Source organism: Mya arenaria, chromosome 5, assembly GCF_026914265.1.
Source record: "Mya arenaria isolate MELC-2E11 chromosome 5, ASM2691426v1".
Taxonomy (NCBI): Eukaryota; Metazoa; Mollusca; class Bivalvia; order Myida; family Myidae; genus Mya; species Mya arenaria.
This window is the reverse complement of record NC_069126.1, coordinates 10,194,684-10,215,893: the sequence shown is the minus strand read 5'-3', so window position 1 is coordinate 10,215,893 and position 21,210 is coordinate 10,194,684. Positions and strand designations below refer to the sequence as shown.

Below are 21,210 nucleotides of genomic sequence, written 5' to 3'. Positions count from 1 at the left end.
TCAATTTAAGGATCAGCTGATCAATTTCGTATCAATGGCGCTGAATTTGTCCAAAGGGTTTGGACCAATTGAATTATTTGGGCTCAGTTAGCCAATTTCTGACCAGTGGAGATGGATTTACCAAAATAATAGGTACAACTAGCCAATTTGGGGATAAGTTGACCAGTTTCGGCCCAAATGTTTAAACCAACTGCTATGTTGGTGATCAGTTGACCAATTTCGTACCAATGGCGATGAATTAACCAAAAATGTTGAGACCAATTGGCCCATTATTAGGAATCAGTTGACCAATGTCGGACCAACGGCGCGAATGAATTAACCATAACGATTTTGAGCATCTGACCAATTTGGGGATCCGTTTGACTTTGGGGCAAATTAAATACTTCATATATTTATAACATGCTATTTCTTTCACCACAAAAGCCAAAAGTCGCCGTTTGACAAAAATAACGGATACATTAAATGCAATACTAACTTATTTATATACTTGGACTAATAATCCTACCCCTATAGTAGCTTTACATCACTCCATATGGCGCTCCAAAACTTTAAGTAGCCATATTCATGGTTAATAAAAAAGCCCTTTGTCTAATTTTGGAATTGATGACTATAAATAATATTTCAATGTTAATATTACAGAATTAATGTTTTTTGATAATTACCTTTTCCTAAGACTAGAATCCACATTTTCCCGTTTCCAAACAGTATTTGGACGTTTAGACTAGAAAGTCATTGACCCGGAAGTTAGATTCAATGACGTAAAAACCAAAATAAAAACATTTGTCAACATTGTACCAACATTGTTATTGTCATGATTATTGCGCGTTAAGACATTTATTTTCGAAGATTCTTGTTGTCGTTGGTAGGTTACAATCTGATGTTTAACTTTGCAACTCATTTAATATCCAGTTCTATATGAACATTGAATCTTATTAAAGTGTTGACCGTTTTTTGTGTCGCCATTTTCTGAAATTATTTATCAGTTGTTTTAATAGTTGCTATAAATAGTACCATTTCATCTTATTAAACCAGTTGTTAATTCATTTGCAAAGCACTTTTTGTACGAATGTTTTATCTTAATTCCAGTTGATAAGGTCGGTGATTAAAAAAACTAATGTAAAGAAAAACTTAAAATAAAAGTCATTTCAGATGTGGCATCTACATTTTGGCCTTATTGTCCAAGACCATGCAATAGTCATATTGGGTGTCCATGGCCGGCATGCTTATAAAAACTACTGTCAATTGTAATAAGTAGCGAGCCTGATCCTTAATTGAAAATGTAAATTTTCTGAACTTCATAATTAAAGTTGAATATAAGACCAAGATAGTTTTCGTTGCTCAATTATATATTAAAAGTTGATCAAACAGATCACCAATGATGACTATGAATCTTGATTTTGTCAAAATAATAATTGACAATTAAAGATATATCCTTAAGGGCCATTTAAGACCAAAATGATACCATCAGTTATTTGCAAGGTATTAATTATTGTCAAAAAAAGGAACTCCGCATGATTTTAAACAATTTTCAAATTGGACATCACCCAGAAATGTCTTACCTGTGGCATTCATAAACCTAGAAAAAGGTGTAAAAACCAATTAAAGATTTAAATTTGGCTTTCGTTTATATCTATGTTTGTATAGATGCTTAATAGTTTATATGCAGAATATTTCTCTTGTCTTTAGAATCATGAGTGAAGTAGCACAGACAAAAGATGATATAGTCATAGATGAGGTGATCACAATTGATGGAACAGAACTCAAGGTATATTGATACTTTATATTTATCATTGGTACACGCATATTTTTTTTTATTAAATATCAGAATCGATACATTTTTTTCCTACAGTCTTTCGTGAAGCTGTGACGAAATATTTGTTGGTTAAAAGTGTTACACATATTTTGCAAATTTGTGAATATAGTTTCATAAAATGTAGGTTTGAAGCATGTGTCCATATTTATAATAAGCCTATCTTTTAATTTTATTTTCCAGAATGAGAGGTCAGAATTTGCCACTGTTGTATTTCACAATATAGCAGAGACATACCCGGAGGATGCCCACGTAGAATGTAACTACACAGTGACCTCCGACCTTGTCCCGACCTCTCGTGACTGGGTTGCACTGTACAAGGTCGGCTGGATGTCACCCAAGGACTACATTTACTATGAGTGGGCTCCTCTTCCCAAAGACTACACGGTTGGGCAGGACGCTGATGCCAGTGTTCTCTTTCCAGGTTGGAAGTTTCTTCAGTTTCGAGTCTCTTTCTTACTTGAAAACTACCTTTCAAACAGTGAAATGGGCATTTTGAATGAATATGAATAGCTTTTTAATGCTGTATTTGCCAAAGGGCCGTTATACTATTATCCTGTTATACTATGTTATCTATGACAGCACAAGATACTGTCTCTTATCCCTGATGTTAGTTTTTCTTTACATTGATCTTTAGGGCAATTGTTTTTACTTTATAAAAGGTCAAATTGGTTGCCATGTTTACACAATTCTTTATTCACTTTACAGCACACAAACTGCCTAATGATGATGGAGAGTTTTACCAGTTCTGCTATGTGTCAAGCTCCAAGCAGATCCGGGGGGCCAGCACACCCTTCCAGTTCAGAAGACCAGGGGCAGATGACTATATCGAGGTGGGTTATAAAAATGTATTCATGTGGTTTTCAAGTAAATGTATGGTTGATTATTACTTAGGATAGATACTGATATGATTTTCAATTGCTACTTATAAAAAATATAGAAGCTTAAGAAAAGAAAACCTTTTCCATTCCAGCTATTAAAACACAGTCATCTGTAGAATGCTTTTGTGGTGCTACTAAAACCTTTAATGTCAACAGAAAATAAAATTCAGATCCAACATCTTTTAAGAAAGAAATAAAACAAGATTTTTCTCTAAATTTCGTGATACATCTTATAATAGGCAACTCTATTTCTCCCTGTTCTCAAATAATAGTCTACACATTTTGCTTCTGAAATACACGAAGATTGAGGATGAGGAGGCCAATATGTTGGTGATCCGCTCCAAGACCATCTTCCTGGAAGAGAATCTACAGAAGGCCGAGTTGCAGAAACAGCGACTGCAGGAGGTAAGTGCGAGCATTAAAATCAAATCCCTGACCTAAATTCAAATTTCTTTGAGTCTGTCTAAATTCTACTTAATAATGTTATCTCTCAATTAGTTTCCTTCCTGACTGTGGGGTTGGCTGATTTTACAGCATATCTGTGGAATGTTGCTACATTTTTCATAAAAAAAATTGCGAAACTAGCTTTGCCTGTTTGATTATTGATTCCACCTTACACATTTTCCATAAGAACATGGTACATACACATTATGAAATAATTTTGGCGCAATTTTAGTGACAATTTATTTGCTATCAGACACAAAATGGAAACTTTATTTATCATCGTGACAGTACAACCAGTAAGGTTACTGGGCCTAAGCATCTTAGTAGTTACTCTAAGAGTATAATATCTGTAGAAATATTACAAATAATATCATGTTAATTTTTTTTTTTATCTCAAGTTTTGTGTTTATTTTTTACCCTGGCTAAAGTTTAATTCACACACATACGTTGCATCATGTCAATTTATGATTCATATCGACTAAGATGTTTATTGTCAAGGGCCCTAGGATCGGAAATATTCTTGTGATCTGAGAGAAAGATTCTTTCTAGGCCCAGGAAGCTCTACAGAAGGAGAGAGACAACATCATCACCAAGTACCAGGAAGCGAAGAACCGGCTGGTCGCCATAGAGACCCATAATGCCTCCCTGGTAGCGGAGGTTGCTAGGCAACGGGAGGAAGTTGGTCAGCTGAAGGCAGAGATGAAGGATATGCTCTCCTTGAAAGAGGAACTAGAGCTCAAGATCAACAATGTGGAAATGGTGATGATTATGTTTGTAAAAAAGTTAAAGGTCAACATTAACCATTTCAATATTTGTGCATTTTTGTGTATTAAAAAGTATTACAGACAGATATTAGCACGTATGTTTGTGTTCTATGAATGCAGAAAAGGAGATTTTGATACTGGTGTTACGATTCTTAAATAGTAAAGCAGCAGCCATACACATATTTTTCTGTAAAATGTGGCACAGTCTTATGTCCTTAAAGACTTTTGCTGTAGGATATGGTCCATTTTATCATCATGTTGATTAAGCCTTCCGTAAGTAATAACTATCACCTTCAGTATCTTGCTTTACTATTAAAGGAGAGGACTCTGGCAGAACTGATGTCAGCTCAGGTAAAGATAAGGAGTGCTCTTGTCTCAATGATAAATATATTTTGTATTTACTTCTGATCTTACTGGTAGGCCAATGCAGCTGTGTTGAGGGAGAGATCTGAGCTGAAGGTGGACCTGGCAAAGGCCAAGAGTGAGATGCAAGCCCTACAGAGGGAGAAAGATGAGCTGGCGGGGAATAATGCTGTTCTTCAGGAGCAGGCTGACATGTACAAGGTGCTTGATTCTTGTCTATTCTTATATTTGCACTTTGTGGTTGTAAATGTTAAAAAAATTGTTTGTCTATTTTATTTTGCCCCTCTTCAAAGAAGAGGGGTATATTGCTTTGCACAGGCATGTCGGTCGGTCGGTCGGTCCGTCGGTAGACCAAAGCTTGTCCGAGTGATAACTCAACAATCCCTGGACGTATGGTCATCAAACTTCACATGAAGGTTGGGCCTGACCAGTAGATGACCCCTATTGATTTTGGGGGTCATCGGGTCAAAGGTCAAGGTCACAGTGACCTTTAATGGTAAAATAATTTTAAAGCTTGTCCGAGTGATAACTCAACAATGCCTGCACCCATGGCCCTCAAACTTGATTTTGAGATTGAGCCTGGCCAGAAGATTGTCCCTATTAATTTTAGGGGTCATCAGGCCAAAGGTCAAGGTCACAGTAACCTTGAATGGTAAAAGGTTGTCCGAGTTATAACGTGACAATGCCTGCACCCATGGCCCTCAAACTTGACTTGGAGGTTGGGCCTGACCAGTAGCTGACCCCTATTGTTTTTTGGGCTCAATGGGTCAAAGGTCAAGGTCACAGTGACCTTTAATGGTAAAAGGTTGTTCATGTGATAGCTCAACAATGCCTGCACCCATGGCCCTCAAACTTGACTTGGAGGTTGGGCCTGACCAGTAGATGACCCCTATTGTTTTTGGGGGTCATTGGGCCAAAGGTCAAGGTCACAGTGACCTTAAATGGTAAAAGGTTGTCCGATTGATAACTCAACAATGCCTGCACCCATGGCCCTCAAACTTGACTTGGAGAATTAGCCTGACCAGGAGATGACCCCTATGGTTTTTGGGGGTCATCTGGCCAAAGGTCAAGGTCACAGTGACCTGGAATGGTAAAAGGTTGTCCGAGTGATAACTCGACAATGCCTGCACCCATGGCCCTCAAACTTGATTTGGAGATTGAGCCTGGCCAGAAGATTGTCCCTATTAATTTTAGGGGTCATTGGGCCAAAGGTCAAGGTCACAGTGACCTTGAATGATAAAAGGTTGTCCAAGTGATAACTCAACAATGCCTGCACCCATGGCCCTCAAACTTTACATGGAGGTTGGGCCTGACCAGTAGATGACCCCTATTGATTTTAGGGGTCAAAGGTCAAGGTCACAGTGACCTTGAAAGCAAACTCGACAATTCCTGGACCTATGGTTATCAAACTTGACATGAAGGTTGGGCCTGCCCAGTAGATGACCCCTATCGACTTTGGGGGTCATCAGGCCAAGGTCAATGTCACAGTAACCTTTAACGCAAAAAAAGTTAACAAATCTTCCCCCACTGATTTCTCAACAATGCCTGAACCTATGATCATTAAACTTGACATGGATGTTAAGCCTGACCAGTAGATCACCCTTATTGATTTTAGGATTCATAGAGCCAAAGGTCAAGGTCACAGTGATTTTGAATGGTAAAAGGTTGTCCGAGTGATAACTCAACAATGCCTGAACCCATGGCCTTCAAACTTGACTTGGAGTTGCATCTGACTTGTAGATGACCCCTTATGATTTAAGGGGTCATCAGGTCAAAGGTCAAGGTCACAGTGACCTTGAACGAAAAAAACTTGTCTTGTGATAACTTGACAATGCCTGCACCCATGGCCATCAAACTTGACATTTAGGTTTCTGGTGACCAGCTGATGACTCTGGATTTTGAGTTCATAGAGTCAAAGGTCATGACGGTCATAACACACTTTATCCTCACACTTTAATGGTCATAATCTTAAAATAGCAACAAATCAGCTGTCATTTCGGTCCATGCATATTTCATTCAATTGTCCATATAATCCTGACAACATGGCGCTCAGGGGGGGGGGGGCATAATGTTTGACAAACATCTCTTGTTAAACATAGCATGTCAGAAGAATTTCACTGATGTTATCATTTTTATCAAATATTTTTTGAAATTAACAATTTAAGGATGATAAAAATAAGCTCACTGTTAGCTGTGAGTACAGGTAGGTATGTAAAGCATTTCCCACCTAAATACACTGTGACTTTATTTCATTGTCTTCAGAAGTTAAAAATATGTTACCTTAGATTATAGTGGGCTGTATTCATAAAAGCATTTAAGTATTAAATATTTTTCAACATAGTTTTGACAACAATTATTTTAGATACCCTGAACTTTTATTTATTCATATGCATATATTGTTTAGACTACTTTCATGCTTATTACTTGGTGTGGACTATATTATACCGGTAGTAATCACCTTGTCCCATCGGTCCGTCCATCCATGCTGGAACATTGGGACAAGTCTACTTTTCTTCATTACTCCATATGTGTTTGATGTACTGACTTCAAACTTCAGATACAAATATATCTCATGGAGTAGTGCTTTGCACAGGAACCATAATGCTTGCAGTTTATTATTAATTTTCATGGTTATTTTTTTAACCGGAGCATCACTTGAAGAGTCTATGAGGTATTTACTTCAAACTTCATAAACAGATAGATCTCTTACGTATTGTTTGTCCACAGCATAGCTTAAAAAGTCTTCAAGGTATTTACTTAACTTTATTTGCAGTGCACATGAATATATTTAAATATATTTTTGACTTATTGACTATCTGTACAGAAGAAACTTTATTTTGTGTTTGGTCAACTCCATTAAAAACTGTGCTATGCTGAGAAACTGAGAACAAAAAGTTAATTGTAAATAAACATTAATTTCCCAGATGTTGTCCTTGTTTTATACCATTTACACAATTGATGCCCTCTCACAGACATTAGGCATTTAATGAGCATAAATCACTCCCATTGATACTTCTTACAAGAAGCTGGTGTAGTGGGGATATTGTTCACATCTAGTCATAGCTGTAGTTTTCATATTCCCAGTGTACAAACATTGCTATTTCTTAAAATTCAACTTAGAACAATGGCATTTTTCAACTAAGTTTAGATTTATCACTTTAATAATGAATGTGGCCCCAGAAGCACTACGTGACTTTCTGTACAAACCTAGAGCTATACAGCAAGCAATCAGATGAACTGCAGTCACATCTAGTCTTTTTTGTATGCTGATTATTTAAGTTGTAATCTTTCTCTTACTGCAGGGCCACTCATTTTTACCTTTATTGTATTTATACAGAATCATTATACCACATCCTCAACCAACCTAGAGCAATACAGCAAGCAATCAGAAGAGCTTCAGATCCGTCTTGCCCAGCAGGAGTCACTGATTGACCATCTGAAACACACAACTGAGAAACTGAATGCTGAGCTCGAGGACAACAGGCAGAACCTGGACAAACAGACCGGCATCAACATTATGGACAAGGTGGGTTATACCGAATTTTGTTTTAAGTTTTATTTGATTCTCAGATGTTAAGGAAAATCAAAGACAGAATCAAGGCTAACATTTTTTAAAAGACGTCAGTAGTCCATACGGCATAATTTTGAAATGTTCACAAATGGGTGGTCACATTTTAAAGATGGTCCTTTGTGTGGTCTTGCTAATGCAGAACGTGTTTTTGTACCTGTTTTTTTTAAATATTTGTGATGGTTATATATATATGCACTTAATGCTAGAAATAAAAAGTGGAATACCTTTTAATATCTTTTTTATTTTTGTTGTTTATGGATGTATGTATGGGGATACAGCAATACAGAAATATTGGAGTTCAGCTTAAATTCTTGTAATATAATATGACAGAGAAATACTTCATGTAAAGTATGTCTGATCTATCTCAGAGTTTATAACAGTGAATCATTATCTTATCCCATTTCAGGATAGGATCAGTGAGTTACAAGAACAGCTGAAGAACGTTGAAGACAAGCTCTCTGCGGCAGAACAGAGGAAGCAGATCCTACAGGAGGAGATGTTGACATACAAGGAAACGCAGGACCAACTCTCACGACAGATTGAAGTACTGTGTACCATTTATTGTCAGTTTTAATTCATAATGTCATTTACCTGACTTTAAGCGATTATCAAAAGTCGAACACCTTTAAGGGAATTTTATGGGGGTTTTCCATAATGCTGTCTCAGCTGGAGTTGAAAGCGTGAAGCAGAAAATGGGCACGGTCTAATCCAAAGTAAAGCTCATATATCCATGTTTTATTGCCTACAGAAATCTAAGCTTGAGTGTGACAGTGTGAAACAAAAGCTTTGTAGCCTGGAGGAGGACTTCACACAGAAGACTCTCATACAGAAAGCCGAGATAGAACAACTTTCTGGGGACCTGGCTGACACAATCAAGGTGAATTACTATTTTATGGTTCATATGGGCTACTACATGTATCAGGGATGTAAATCTTCCACAGCTTTATGTAAAAATGCTATCTTAGGGACTTTAAATGCTTCAAACCCAGGAACCTTCAGTAGGCTTTTTACCTAATGAACCCCATCAAGTTGCTCGAATTCGGGACTTTTGCTAGTACCGGTAGTCATTCTCAATCTGGATATGTGTTTTTACTCTTTCCTTCTTTATGCCACCATACTACAGACTTTGCCACACATTTGCTGTATACCATTCTGTTAAGTGGCCGCCCTTCTCCCAAAGTGTACTGGTTGTTTCCCTTATTACTCTGTTGTTATATCTTGCTGGTAAATTTCAGTAACTTGTTCATGTTTGCACATTCTTACGTTCGGGAGAAAGACAAAACTTAGGGCTGAAAAAAGCACATGTCCGAGCATGAGATGAGTTCTGAGGTAAAGATGGGGTCAATTGATCATTCAACAGTCCTTTACCTTTTTTTTTCACCAAAGGGGCACCTACAAAGATTGCTTTATGCCATTGTTTGTCCATGCACAAAGGGAGTTCCAAGGTGTAGGTCAATGTTGATCATGCGGCGGACACATGCTTATATTTTGTTTTGTTTCACAGCATAAGGAGCAACTGCAGGGAGAAAATGTCATGTTACACCAGCGCTTGTCTGCTCATGAGGAGAACTGTGAGGTGAAGGTTGGTTCAATGTCCATCATGCAGCAGTCACTTTCCCAGATCAAATCCCGCCTGGAGAAGAAGGAGAAGACTTGCAGGGGACTGGAGCGGTCAATTAGGGGACGTGAGGTGAGAATCAATGAATATCGATCCATGACTTGGAGAGAAAAAAACCCATACTGCTTTTAAAAATGTGCATTCATCTAGATTGTAAACTTGTTATGTTAAAAGTACTTGACATTTGAAAGCTAAGTTGACACATTTGAAAGGTATGTTGACAAGATTTCTTTTGTATGCTCAAGTTTCCTCCAATAAAATAAAGCACACTGTACATGTACCTAGATAATTGCTGCTATATAATAATATTCAAGGTTTGAAACACAGGCAATATAAGTGAAATGGATGAAATCTTTGCATTTATTCACCCATCTGTAACCCAAAAATTTAGAATGTGGCATTCACATCATATCTACGTCAGACATGAGCATTTCAGATCAACAAGCCCAAAATAAAGTTGAAGGAACAAATAGCTAAATGTGAAAATGCACTGGCTTGTTTGTTAGAACTGCAAAGTGATTATTTAACATGTCTTTGAATTTCCAGCAAGAGTTTATTGAGTGTGAGCGCAGGATGCTATGTGATTATTAAACATGTCTTTGAATTTCCAGCAAGAGTTTATTGAGTGTGAGCGCAGGATGCGATGTGATTATTTAACATGTCTTTGAATTTCCAGCAAGAGTTTATTGAGTGTGAGCGCGAGATGCAACATGATTATTTAACATGTTTTTGAATTTCCAGCAAGAGTTTATTGAGTGTAAGCGCGAGATGCGACGTGATTTTTAACATGTCTTTGCATTTCCAGCAAGAGTTTATTGGGGGTAGGCGCGAGATGCAACGTGATTATTTAACATATCTTTGAATTTCCAGCAAGAGTTTATTGAGCGTGAGCGCGAGATGCGACGTGAGATTGAAGATCTGAAAGAGAAGATTTACATGTGCTCCGACGAATATAAGACCCTCTACATCGAGAAGAGCAAGCTGCAGAGGAAACTTGAGAAATTGGCTGCAAAACGTTAGTTTAAGATTTTTATTTGTTTGATATATTAAATGTACATGTGCCTTGAGAAATCTGTATGGTGCTCTAGATGAGAATAGCAGGCTTCAGAAAAAGAATTCCAGAAACATGAAGGAAGATGTGAGAAATTATATACATGTGTACCAGGGCTTTTAAAAATCAACAATTTGCTGGTCTGGACCAATTTTGACCACACAGGACCGATTTCAGTAACAGAAAATGATTTAAAAAATCTGTTTGAAATTTGTTAATTTTTTTATATTTTGGCCCAAAACAGCTGCGTTAGGAAAATCTCTGATACTCAAACCTGGCTCATACATCCCCAAAATACCCCAATAAAAGTGACATGATAACCATCAGTTAAACGCAATTATTTGTGTACATTAAAGTTGGGTCAACATTTACTGACGTATCAGTCAGAGATTGAGACTCAAACCTGCATATCGTGATTTCTATTTGAAGAGCATTAATAGTAAATATTGCTGCGTATGTTTAAATTTCTATTGAATAATTATTCACACACCTTTTGCCAAAAATAATTATACAAAAAATTTATGAATAGTTACATTTTCAAATATGCTTTTCCGAGTCTGAGACTCAGGCTCAGAAAGGCCAATTTTAAAATGATACTATCATTAAAGTGAAATACCGGTAAGTGTATATGGACAAGGAACTGAACCATTTTCCATGGGAAACTGGATGGTCTCCATCTGAACATTTTCAATATGAATGCTCTTCACAAAACCTAACATTGAATCAACATGTTACATTGACAAATAAAACAAATTCTTTTGATAAATAGTAATTAGAGGTTTTACATATACTGCCCAATTATGTTATGTTATTGTTGATAATCAATATATACTATGGTTGCCTAAACATGGACTCTGGATGTCACTCATTATGAACTAAGGTTGCTTTTCTTGTCTTTCCCAGGTAAATCTAAATCTGAGAGGGCTACCAGTACTCCAGACGTGATGGTTGAGTCGGAAATGTCCCTAAAGTCGGCTCCTGGTATGGAAACATTGTGTTCATAGCAAGATTGTTTGGTCAAGCTTTTCCTTTATTGATTCAGGATAGAGCAGCTTAAGTCAGTTATTTTGAAGAGGACCCAAGTAATGATTACAGGTGATATTTATCTTTATGTTTATCGAGATTAGGAAATTTGCTACCTGGGATATTATTTTGATAATTTTGTAACATTGATTCAATGGTGTGAATAGATCCATTCCATTGTTACCAGTTGCCACCATTGTTGAGCAATAGCCTGAACTATATGACTGAACACGCCAATAGCTACTCTTTGTTGCTTGGTTACAGGTGAGGGGTCCGAGGTGAGCTCTGCTGTTGCCCTTGAGAGACAGGTTGAGGAGCTGGAGGAGGAACTCAACAAGTAAGGGTCAACGGAAACTATTGAATATTGAGGAAGGGTTAATAGAAACTATTGACTATTTAGCAAGGGTCAATGGAAACTATTGAGCATTTAGTAAGGGTCAATGGAAACTATTGAGCATTTAGTAAGGGTCAATGGAAACTATTGAGCATTTAGTAAGGGTCAATGGAAACTATTGAGCATTTAGTAAGGGTCAATGGAAACTATTGAGCATTTAGTAAGGGTCAATGGAAACTATTGAGCATTAGTAAGGGTCAATGGAAACTATTGTACATTTATTAAGGGTCAATGGAAACTATTGAGCATTTATTAAGGGTCAATGGAAACTATTGTACATTTATTAAGGGTCAGTGGAAACTATTGAGCATTTAGTAAGGGTCAATGGAAACTATTTAGCATTTATTAAGGGTCAATGGAAACTATTGTACATTTATTAAGGGTCAATGGAAACTATTGAGCATTTAGTAAGGGTTAATAGAAACTATTGACTATTTAGCAAGGGTCAATGGAAACTATTGAGCATTTAGTAAGGGTCAATAGAAACTATTCAACATTTTGTAAGGGTTATTAAAAAAAATGAACATTAAGTGAGGGTCAATGGAAACTACTGAACATTTTGTAAACGTCATTGGAAACTATTGAACATTTAGTGAAGCTCTATGGAAACCTTTTTAAAAAAGGGTCAGTTGAAACATTTTGAAAACGAGGTAGTTGTAAAGCTACATTTTGTTTTGCTGTTTCCCAAGGTCTGTGAAACTAAGAATTGAGAAGTTTGGGTTTTGTTGTTGTGTTCAGTTATCTTTTGGTGTTATTCTGGACAAAAAATATCCATATATTTTTAAATGTTATGATACCAGTATAAGTAGTAAGAAATTTTACTTATTTTTTTCACAATTTTTTCTTTGTGTATCATCTATCCTGGTGTACTACAGTAAAATTTGGTATATAAAAATTAACCTGATATAATATAACTGTTCATGTATCTTAAAATTGCTCTGATAACATAATTGTCTCTGACCTGTACCAATGTTGACCAACAGGAAGTTGAACAAGAAGCAGGAGTACAAGCAGCTGTACAAGGAGGAGCGGTCCCGGGGCGAGAGGCTTCAAGGAGAGGTTAACCAGCGTGAGGGGGAGATTGAGGGACTCAAGAAACGTGCGGCAGAGTTACCCGCTGAAATTGAGCTGAAGATTTGGACACTAGAGGTAATATGATCCATTTCCTAACTAAAAATATTATATATTATATATTTGCGGTGATAGCTATTTAAAATGCACATTTGTATGTTGGTCAAGTTTATTGTTATATTCACAGACATTTGTTTCACATAAAATACTGCTAATGAAGGGCCAACATGTTTTCTCATCAGTGTTGGTGTGTGTTGTATTTTTATAAAAATGGAGTCAAAGTTCCACTTAAATTCGCAATTAAATTAACAATCTTAAAAAGCATTTTTTTTTTCCATAAAAATAGCCTCAAAATGCACAATCTTAGGGGGGAAAATAATACATTTTAATTTGTATTGCTTAGCAAGTAGTACAGATATGCTTAAATGAAATCCTAGGATCTTAAAATGCTTCAAACCCAGTGGCTTTTACAGGGCTTTGCTTGCTGTAACTCACCAAGGCGCTGGGTAAAATCACTATATTAGGCTTTTTTTGCTGTTTTTAGCTCTACTGGCCAAAGGCCAGAAGAGCTTATGTGATGGTAATGTGTACGTAGTATGTGCATCCTTGGTTCGTGCATCTGTAAACAATTGCTTGTGAACACGATACAGTCTTGATTGTATCTCGATGAAACTTGTACAGTATCTAGATATCCATTAGAGCTGGGTTCCTTTCGAAAACCAGCCAGATCCGCCCATGCATGCCTAGATTATGGCCCTTGATAGTATAAAAAAATGCTATTGTGTATACAATTGGTTGTGAACATGAGACAGTCTTCAGTTTTGATTGTATCTCGATGAAACTTGTACAGTATCTAGATATCCATTAGAGCTGGGTTCCTTTCGAAAACCAGCAAGATCCGCCCATGAATGCCTAGATTATGGGCCATGAAAGTTTTAAAGAAATGCTTTCTATTTTTAGCCAGCTCTGCATGAGCGAATTCTATTTTTAGCCAAGTTTACATGTACATGTAAATTCAAGTCTAGAGTTAAGGGAGACAATTTGCAAGTCTAGGATTTTGAGAGACAATTTGCTTTTTGCTTCTGCAGGTGATTTTTTTTAATTACTCTGCCTTGTTCTTGTTGAAAGCCCAAAAAGGCCATTTTTTAGCTTTAAGTTCTGAAGTTTGCGCATTCATCTTAACAAAATTGGTTGTGAATGTTTAAGTTATGCACCTGGTGTCATTACTGGCACACCCAGGGTTCACAGGTTTGGTAAACATAAATCGAACACAGGTTCATGCATCCATCTCAGCACAATTGATTGTGAATGTTTGTTCAAATTGATCAATGTTGTCCTAGAATGCCCTTGACTTTGACTTTTTGACCAACTTTTTTAACTTTTAAAACTACAGAAATTTTTACTATGAGTACAGTTTTGAAAGCATTTTTTTTTTTTGTCAGATGACTTTTACTTGGCACATATTAAAATAGTTCATGCAACTAATCTGCTTACAATACTTTCTGAGCTCAGATATTGAACGTGCTACGTTTTCAGGTAACCCAAACACGAAACATAAACTATATATCTGTTGCCTTTTACCCATACATACATGCTGTAGATTGATATGACCACAAAAGCCATGCCAGTAGAGCATAGGCCCTTTTGGGCCTCTTGTTATGATTCTATGGGCCTTTGACCTGTTTACAAAAAGTTTAAAAAACCTGCTCTCTTTTTGCAGAAATGTGTTAATGACAAAGAGGTGCTTATCAAGCAGCTGAATGAGAAAGTTCGCATGTTGACCCAGGCCAGAAACGTGAGTACTGCTAATGCATATATGTCCGGAAAATTGGATACAATGAATGTAAAGTAGTTTAATTTTTCAATAAAATTCAAGCTACAATAATAAAGGGCTATCTTGGCTCAAGTGGGTAACAATTACTCTTGCTGAGTACACAGTTCTGATGAGCAAGTGAACAACCTGAACAGATGTTAGACTTTTTATAAAGATCATTCAAATGAAAGGTTATATACTTTTCTTGATATTATTGTTTTTTCTGTAACAGGATGAGAGTGGGGCCAGTATGTCCCCACGTACCCCTGCAGGGCCTCCAAGTGGCGGGACCAGCTACATTCCCTGTGCAGGGCCTCAGCAATATCCCTACCCTTACCCCATGCAGTACCCCCAGGCCCAAGGACCCTACTGTGCGGCCCCTATGGTTTACCCTGAGGCCCCAACCTACCCTCAGATGGCCCCCGTTGTGTATCCTTCCCAGGGCCTCCCTGGACCAGCGACACAGGCCCCACCTATACCACCAAGGGACAGGAAACCTACAATGAGGTAACAGTTATGCCATCTTTTCTTACAAAAGTATGAAAACAACAATTTTAGAGAAATGCATGTTACAAATGAAACAAGCACAGTGATTGAAATTTATCAACAACATGCCATAGTGGAAACGTATATTAAAAAGATCAAGTAGTATGATTAAACATGCCCATTTAAGAAAAGTTACACACATTCTATCATTTCAGTGCATCGAGCAGTGAGGCCTCCTCGGACCAACCCTATGACCAGATAGAGGATGAGACTGACGATGCATCGGTTCTTGCACAGATCCTTACCCCCCTGCCCGCACCCCTGGAGCCAGAGAAACTACCGTCAGCTAAGATTGCTGCTGTAAAGTCAGCTGCTAGTTTTGATGGTAGGGAGAATTAAGAATCACATTCTTTAGCAGAAGGTTCAACAGATCGTTCTAAGTTTCTTTGTCTTTACCCCCAGCCACCTGGGCAGATGCCGAGAAGGCTATGAAAAAATTAACTCTCACACTAAAGTACATACATCTGGGTTAAAATATTGATTTGTATTCACTAAAAAGTAGGGATTATTTTTATTTATTGAAATCTTTTTGGTAGTTTTAAAATTGATCAGTGTAATATAACTTAACAATTGAACATATCAATATAAGACTGTTCTGTCATTTTGTGTCACTCTTAGTTTAGCTAATTTAACCAATTCTTACTTATCATCAATTTTCATTTCCCAAAAATAGGAATTGGCGTATTTTGCTACTTTTAATGTTACTTTCAGTCCTCACCCCTTGTATTAGTATTTACTCAGAAATAAATAATAGTCCCCCAGTTTATGCCTCAAAGGCCTAGTTTAAGGAATGTCTGGCCTTGAATCCCCTGTTGACCAGCACCTGTTTTATGGCTCTGATGCCACAGCAGGGTGAAAGATTTCCAGTGTATTGTTATTTTGATGATTTCCGAGATCTGATTGAAGATAACTGACACCCGAGAACAATAAAGATTTAGCCCAAAAAACTACTCTGTGTAATAGCCGTTTTTTTGTGATGGGTGAGGGTAGGGGTGACTTTAAGAAGTGTTAAACTAGGCCTTTAGGAATCAATGTTAAAGTAACAAAGTCAGAGTTTCACAATTAACATTTCATGTTCAATTCAGTTCTATTTGATGTAAGGGAGAAACAAGCAAATCTGCTTTGACCTAATTAACAGAGTTGACTTTCTTTGTCTTTTTAAAATATAATTGCTATGTGGTCATCTGTGACCATTACAACTCAATTGACATGTATTACATGTAATTGTCAACTATGATGTTAATATCACTTGTGTTTCAGAAGCCCATATGTCAGAGACAGTTCCAAAACATGACATCAATTACGAAGACAAGTAAGTGCATTGATATGTTCCAGATTGGCAATTAACGTGGTGCTAATTGGTGCTTTACTCCTCCTTGTCACTTGTCATTGGCCCAGGGCTTTTTCTGCCCATTTTGGGGAAAAGACCCGAGACATTTTGGGAAAACTTGTGTCGCGAAATTGGGGAAATTTTACAGTTAAAAGAACAAGTTTTCAGTCTCCTGTGAATGAGGAAATTATTAAATATTTGTTTTTTTTCCCTTTCAAAAGACCTGAAAAGACTGAAATATCAATTGCAATAAATCATGACAGATAATATTTCATACTGATCTCTGATTGTGATGTAAATCAATGGTTTCTTAATTCAATTTCCCCCAAAACTTTACATCATGTATCATGAAGTTGAACGAACCAGTACTGGTAAAAAGTAATTCATAAAACAAAACCAAAAAAAAAAAAATATATATATTACATAAAAAATAAATTCAATTTTTATTGGGAATTTTTCTGAAGACTTGGAAAAATATATTTTGCTTTGGGAATGGGTCAAATAGTCGGACTCGTGGGCACTACAGAAAAAGCCCTGTAGGTCTTCCAAATTACTAATTGGATTATGCTATCACATGCTATAATTGATGAAATGTAATACCTTTATAGATCAATTTCCCATTATTTATTTAGTTATTTTTGTTCTGTAGATTCTTCGATGCGGAGGGAAGTTCCATGAAGTTGTGTCCTGAGTGTGGCCAGTCATTCCCTGCAGATGTTAGCGAGGAGGTTTTCCTGGAACACACGGTATGAACAGCAGAAAGTCTTAATCAAATGCTATCAGCTGCATTGAATTCCACAGTTTTGCTCACAAAAGAAGCTTTAAGGTATTCTCATGACCTTTTTGCCGAACAAATTGTCTTTAGCATTGAACAAAAGATTCAGCCGTTCATTAATGCTCAGAAAATTTGGGGCTGAAATGGACTAGAGAATTTTTTTAAAACTAATACTAAAGATACAAGGATGAAGGCATTTTATTCCATTGAATTCTGTGGTAAAAAAATAGCGTCCTTTACACAGTATAATACTGTAAACCTGAAATATTTCCTGAATTTTTACCCCTTGACCAACTGAAAAATACACATTATTGGTGTTATCAGCTTGTAGGTGCATTTAAATTTGATTGTTGCATTTTATTTACTGGCTGCCAAATGGATCAATGACTGCTACTGTTCTGGAATTGCATTGTAATTTTACTCATGCTGATAAAATCATACAAGCACTGTTACGGTAACATTCAAACTGCACACTTAACTTTTTTCTTTTTCCTTCACAGTTCTCGCACTTCGCTACTTTGTGTCCACAGTGTAAGATGAGCAAGCCAGAGAACATGACGGACGTCGACTTCACTCGCCATGTCAACTCACACTTCGATAAGCAAGAGGAGGGGAAGGGGGCAGACTATGAGTTTGTGTAATAATTCATGGCAAACATTGTTTTCGGAATGGAAGTGTAGTTTCTTTGTTCTGTTTCTTTGTCAAGGAATTTCTTGACTTTACTTCAGATTTTATGAAAATAATAATGATTATCGTTTACTTTTGAAGTTGTGAAAATGGTGTCATAGACAAAATCTGTATATCCCGGTACATTTTGGACGAGAGATTGTTGGTTTTCATTTTTGTTAATTAATGTACTAGTGTCCAGAAATAGTGAAATGTCTTTGTTACTAATCCGTGGAATGGATTGTCATTGGCTGTTTAATTATTGATAATGACTTAATGATCATATATATATGTTGCTATTGTATGGTACCGTCATGTTTGTTTTCAGATTAGTATGTTAATTTTATATTCCACAATTGTTCTCTATGGTGAGGTGGCAGTATTAAACAGCAATAATGTTTTTTTTTTCTATTTATGAGTGATTTGCCTATATCATGTGTATGAAGATATATCAAAAGAATTCATCTCTGTCTGATACTGCTACTGATGGAGTACATGCTTTCTCATCGAAACATTTTGTGTCATTAAAAGATAATTTTGTATTTCTTAATGAGGCTGTAAATCCCTGACCCCATGCAACCCCCTTTGCACCCACCTTTGCACTCACCCCTTGCATACACCCTTACACACCTCTGACATATCATACACATTTTCTACCCAAATCATGTTTGGCAAATAATAATAAATGAGTGTGGGTGCATTCTAAATAACGCTTGAGTTTCTACTGGCGAGTACCATCCTCATGAGTCCCAAGTATGCCATTAAAAGAAATATCACGTACCAAACAGGGGTGGTACCCTCCTGAGTTGCATGTTTTGGGCACACACTTGTATTGATGTGAGCTAATACATTGACTTTCATTTCGAAAAAAATCATGAATCATATATACCTTGCTTTGAATTAAAGCCAATATTCAAGATGTAGTGTATCATCTGTTTTGTTTTTCTCCAGATATCTGGAAATTTTGTTGAGTTATGATATTTTGTTCCACTAATGCCAGAACGCGCTAACCAGCATTTTGATAAATAGTGGTTTATTACTTTCTGGTGTTTGACTCGTGATTTATGGTTTTATTGTTGTTGAACCGTTGTTGTTTTGTTTTGCTTTTTAAATCTCACTGAATTATTTTAACATTTTGCTAAATTTTATACATATGTGCTTTTTCAAAGTTGTATCAATTACATTGTTAGCTGTCATTTATCTGCCTTGCTTTGATTTGAGTTGAAGATTTGATTTTACCATATATTTTCTCATATTTTGTTGGATATTTCTCACTGCACCAGAATGGTAAATAATTACTGCACAGTGTTGTTTTGCACATGTATTAGAAATTAATATAACTGATTAACTGGACAGATTCTTGTGAACCTTGTAAATACGCTATATATACCATGGTAAAATACTTATATGATCTTGAAATGTTATACTTAACATTTGGATTACTTAAATTCAAATATTTTCTTCTATAGAAAAAAAAAGATATAAAAAAATACATATGTACATATTTATACTTGGCCTGAGATGAAAAGTTTGAAAGCTTACAAACGACAATTATAAGAAATTCTTAGTTTTAGAAGATGTTGGTTATTGAAATATTGAGCCTATTTTCTGAATGTTTTTTATAATTTGAAAATTCCTCATAAAGCCATACAGGTGGTGAAAATGAAGACTTTGTGTTTCTGTATACCTGCTTGGCTTTTACCCCTTGTTTGTGAATGATGAAATCATTTGTCTAGTAATTAAAACTCTTATATTTGATATACATTCAAACACCCTTTATCTGAAGTCGCCTGAACCCAGATAAGAAGTTCAGATAAACGATATTTCGGATTAACAATAGAATGACAGCTTTCGTGAATAATTGTTTTTATTTGAATTTGTTTTCAAATAATATTCAAATTGTGTAAACCAGCCATTATATACAAACTACACCACCCAAAATAGATTGTTTATTATCTGACATAAAAGTTTGATCATACACATGATCAATGTCATTCTTTAACTCATGCTAATTGTGCTTTATTAACAAATCAAGCTGATGCCCGCATGCTATTGCAGTTTCATGTGAAAACTATGAGATGACCAAGTTAGAAACAAGGATTGATATAAAGGTGTGAAATCCAAATCAGGACCGTAATTTTGACTTTGAAATAGCGACAATTTCGAAATAGCGATTTCGGTTTATTGAAAATTTTTTCAAATAAACAAAGAAAAAATAAAAACGGGACCAAAAAGTCAAATAGAAAATAAGGATAATTTCGGATTAAGGGTCTTCGGACTAATGGTGTTTAAATGGATATTTGTTTCAGTCATGGTCATATTTTGTACATTTTGATATAGCTTGACCAACATGCAGCTATGTTTAGTTGCTGAATATTAAGATAGTTGGTAGAGGAAGGAAACTTTGCAGAGTTCTTGGATAATACTTTGAACAAAAATAAAAGCCTGCAGGTTTGCTATTCATAGCTGTATTTTGGTTTGGCAAGTTAAAAAATGTGATTGATATTTTTGTAAATGTTAGTTTTTGTTGATTAATGATGATTGTTTTGTAAAAATGTTTTAACATTCATGATTTCACATTTTGGCTCATTTATGACTGAATAGAATGAGTGAATATTTCTTTGTTTTATTTGTTTGCTGATCTGGTTTTCAAAGGAAAGAATTGGGAGATATTGTCATAGCCTAGGTGTTGTTTTCATCACATTTGCCAAACAGGAGAAATTCAACCTTTGCCAAACAGCGTTCAAAATATTCAATTATTGCTTCACATGTTGCCAGTGACAATAGAGACATACTTTAGAATGCTGGCATTAATTATAGGCAATTAAGAATTTTATTGCATTGACGTTTGGCTGAAAAATTAATTTGAAGAATGTTTGCCTTTGCTCGGATGGGGGTGGGGGGCTCTTTTTCCATCTTAATCTGGATAAAATAGCTTGATATTGTTTACACCTCCCATTTATAATGGGTTAATTGGGGTTAAAACTCTAGGTCAATTTATACCTAAAGGCCATATTTCGATTCTCATTAAACTAAAACTTGGTCAAAGTCTTGGTCTTGATAAAGAAAAGGTCAATTTCAATCATTGGT

General features: G+C 36.2%; 1 protein-coding gene across 1 annotated transcript; it reads left to right on the top strand.

Annotated features, from left to right (window-relative positions):
• The first annotated feature begins 724 nt into the window (after nucleotides 1-724).
• LOC128233841 (tax1-binding protein 1 homolog) lies at nucleotides 725-20,738 on the top strand. The gene is made up of 21 exons (XM_052947698.1): nucleotides 725-862; nucleotides 1,687-1,765; nucleotides 1,994-2,234; nucleotides 2,519-2,643; nucleotides 2,995-3,096; nucleotides 3,685-3,894; nucleotides 4,320-4,463; nucleotides 7,600-7,788; nucleotides 8,240-8,377; nucleotides 8,582-8,710; nucleotides 9,338-9,523; nucleotides 10,322-10,466; nucleotides 11,406-11,483; nucleotides 11,790-11,862; nucleotides 12,903-13,068; nucleotides 14,711-14,785; nucleotides 15,036-15,310; nucleotides 15,505-15,674; nucleotides 16,610-16,661; nucleotides 17,329-17,425; nucleotides 17,955-20,738. Exons 2-21 carry the CDS (start codon nucleotides 1,691-1,693, stop codon nucleotides 18,093-18,095), a joined length of 2,811 nt encoding a protein of 936 aa, XP_052803658.1. The 5' UTR covers nucleotides 725-862; nucleotides 1,687-1,690; the 3' UTR covers nucleotides 18,096-20,738.
• Nucleotides 20,739-21,210: the final 472 nt, after the last annotated feature.

Bases quoted from the DNA above. Each gene is read 5' to 3' on its own strand.
- LOC128233841 (XM_052947698.1), top strand. From the start codon at position 1,691: ATGAGTGAAGTAGCACAGACAAAAGATGATATAGTCATAGATGAGGTG. The intron at 7,789-8,239 runs GTGGGTTATACC...ATCCCATTTCAG, and splicing joins GCATCAACATTATGGACAAG to GATAGGATCAGTGAGTTACA. The intron at 13,069-14,710 runs GTAATATGATCC...CTCTTTTTGCAG, and splicing joins TGAAGATTTGGACACTAGAG to AAATGTGTTAATGACAAAGA.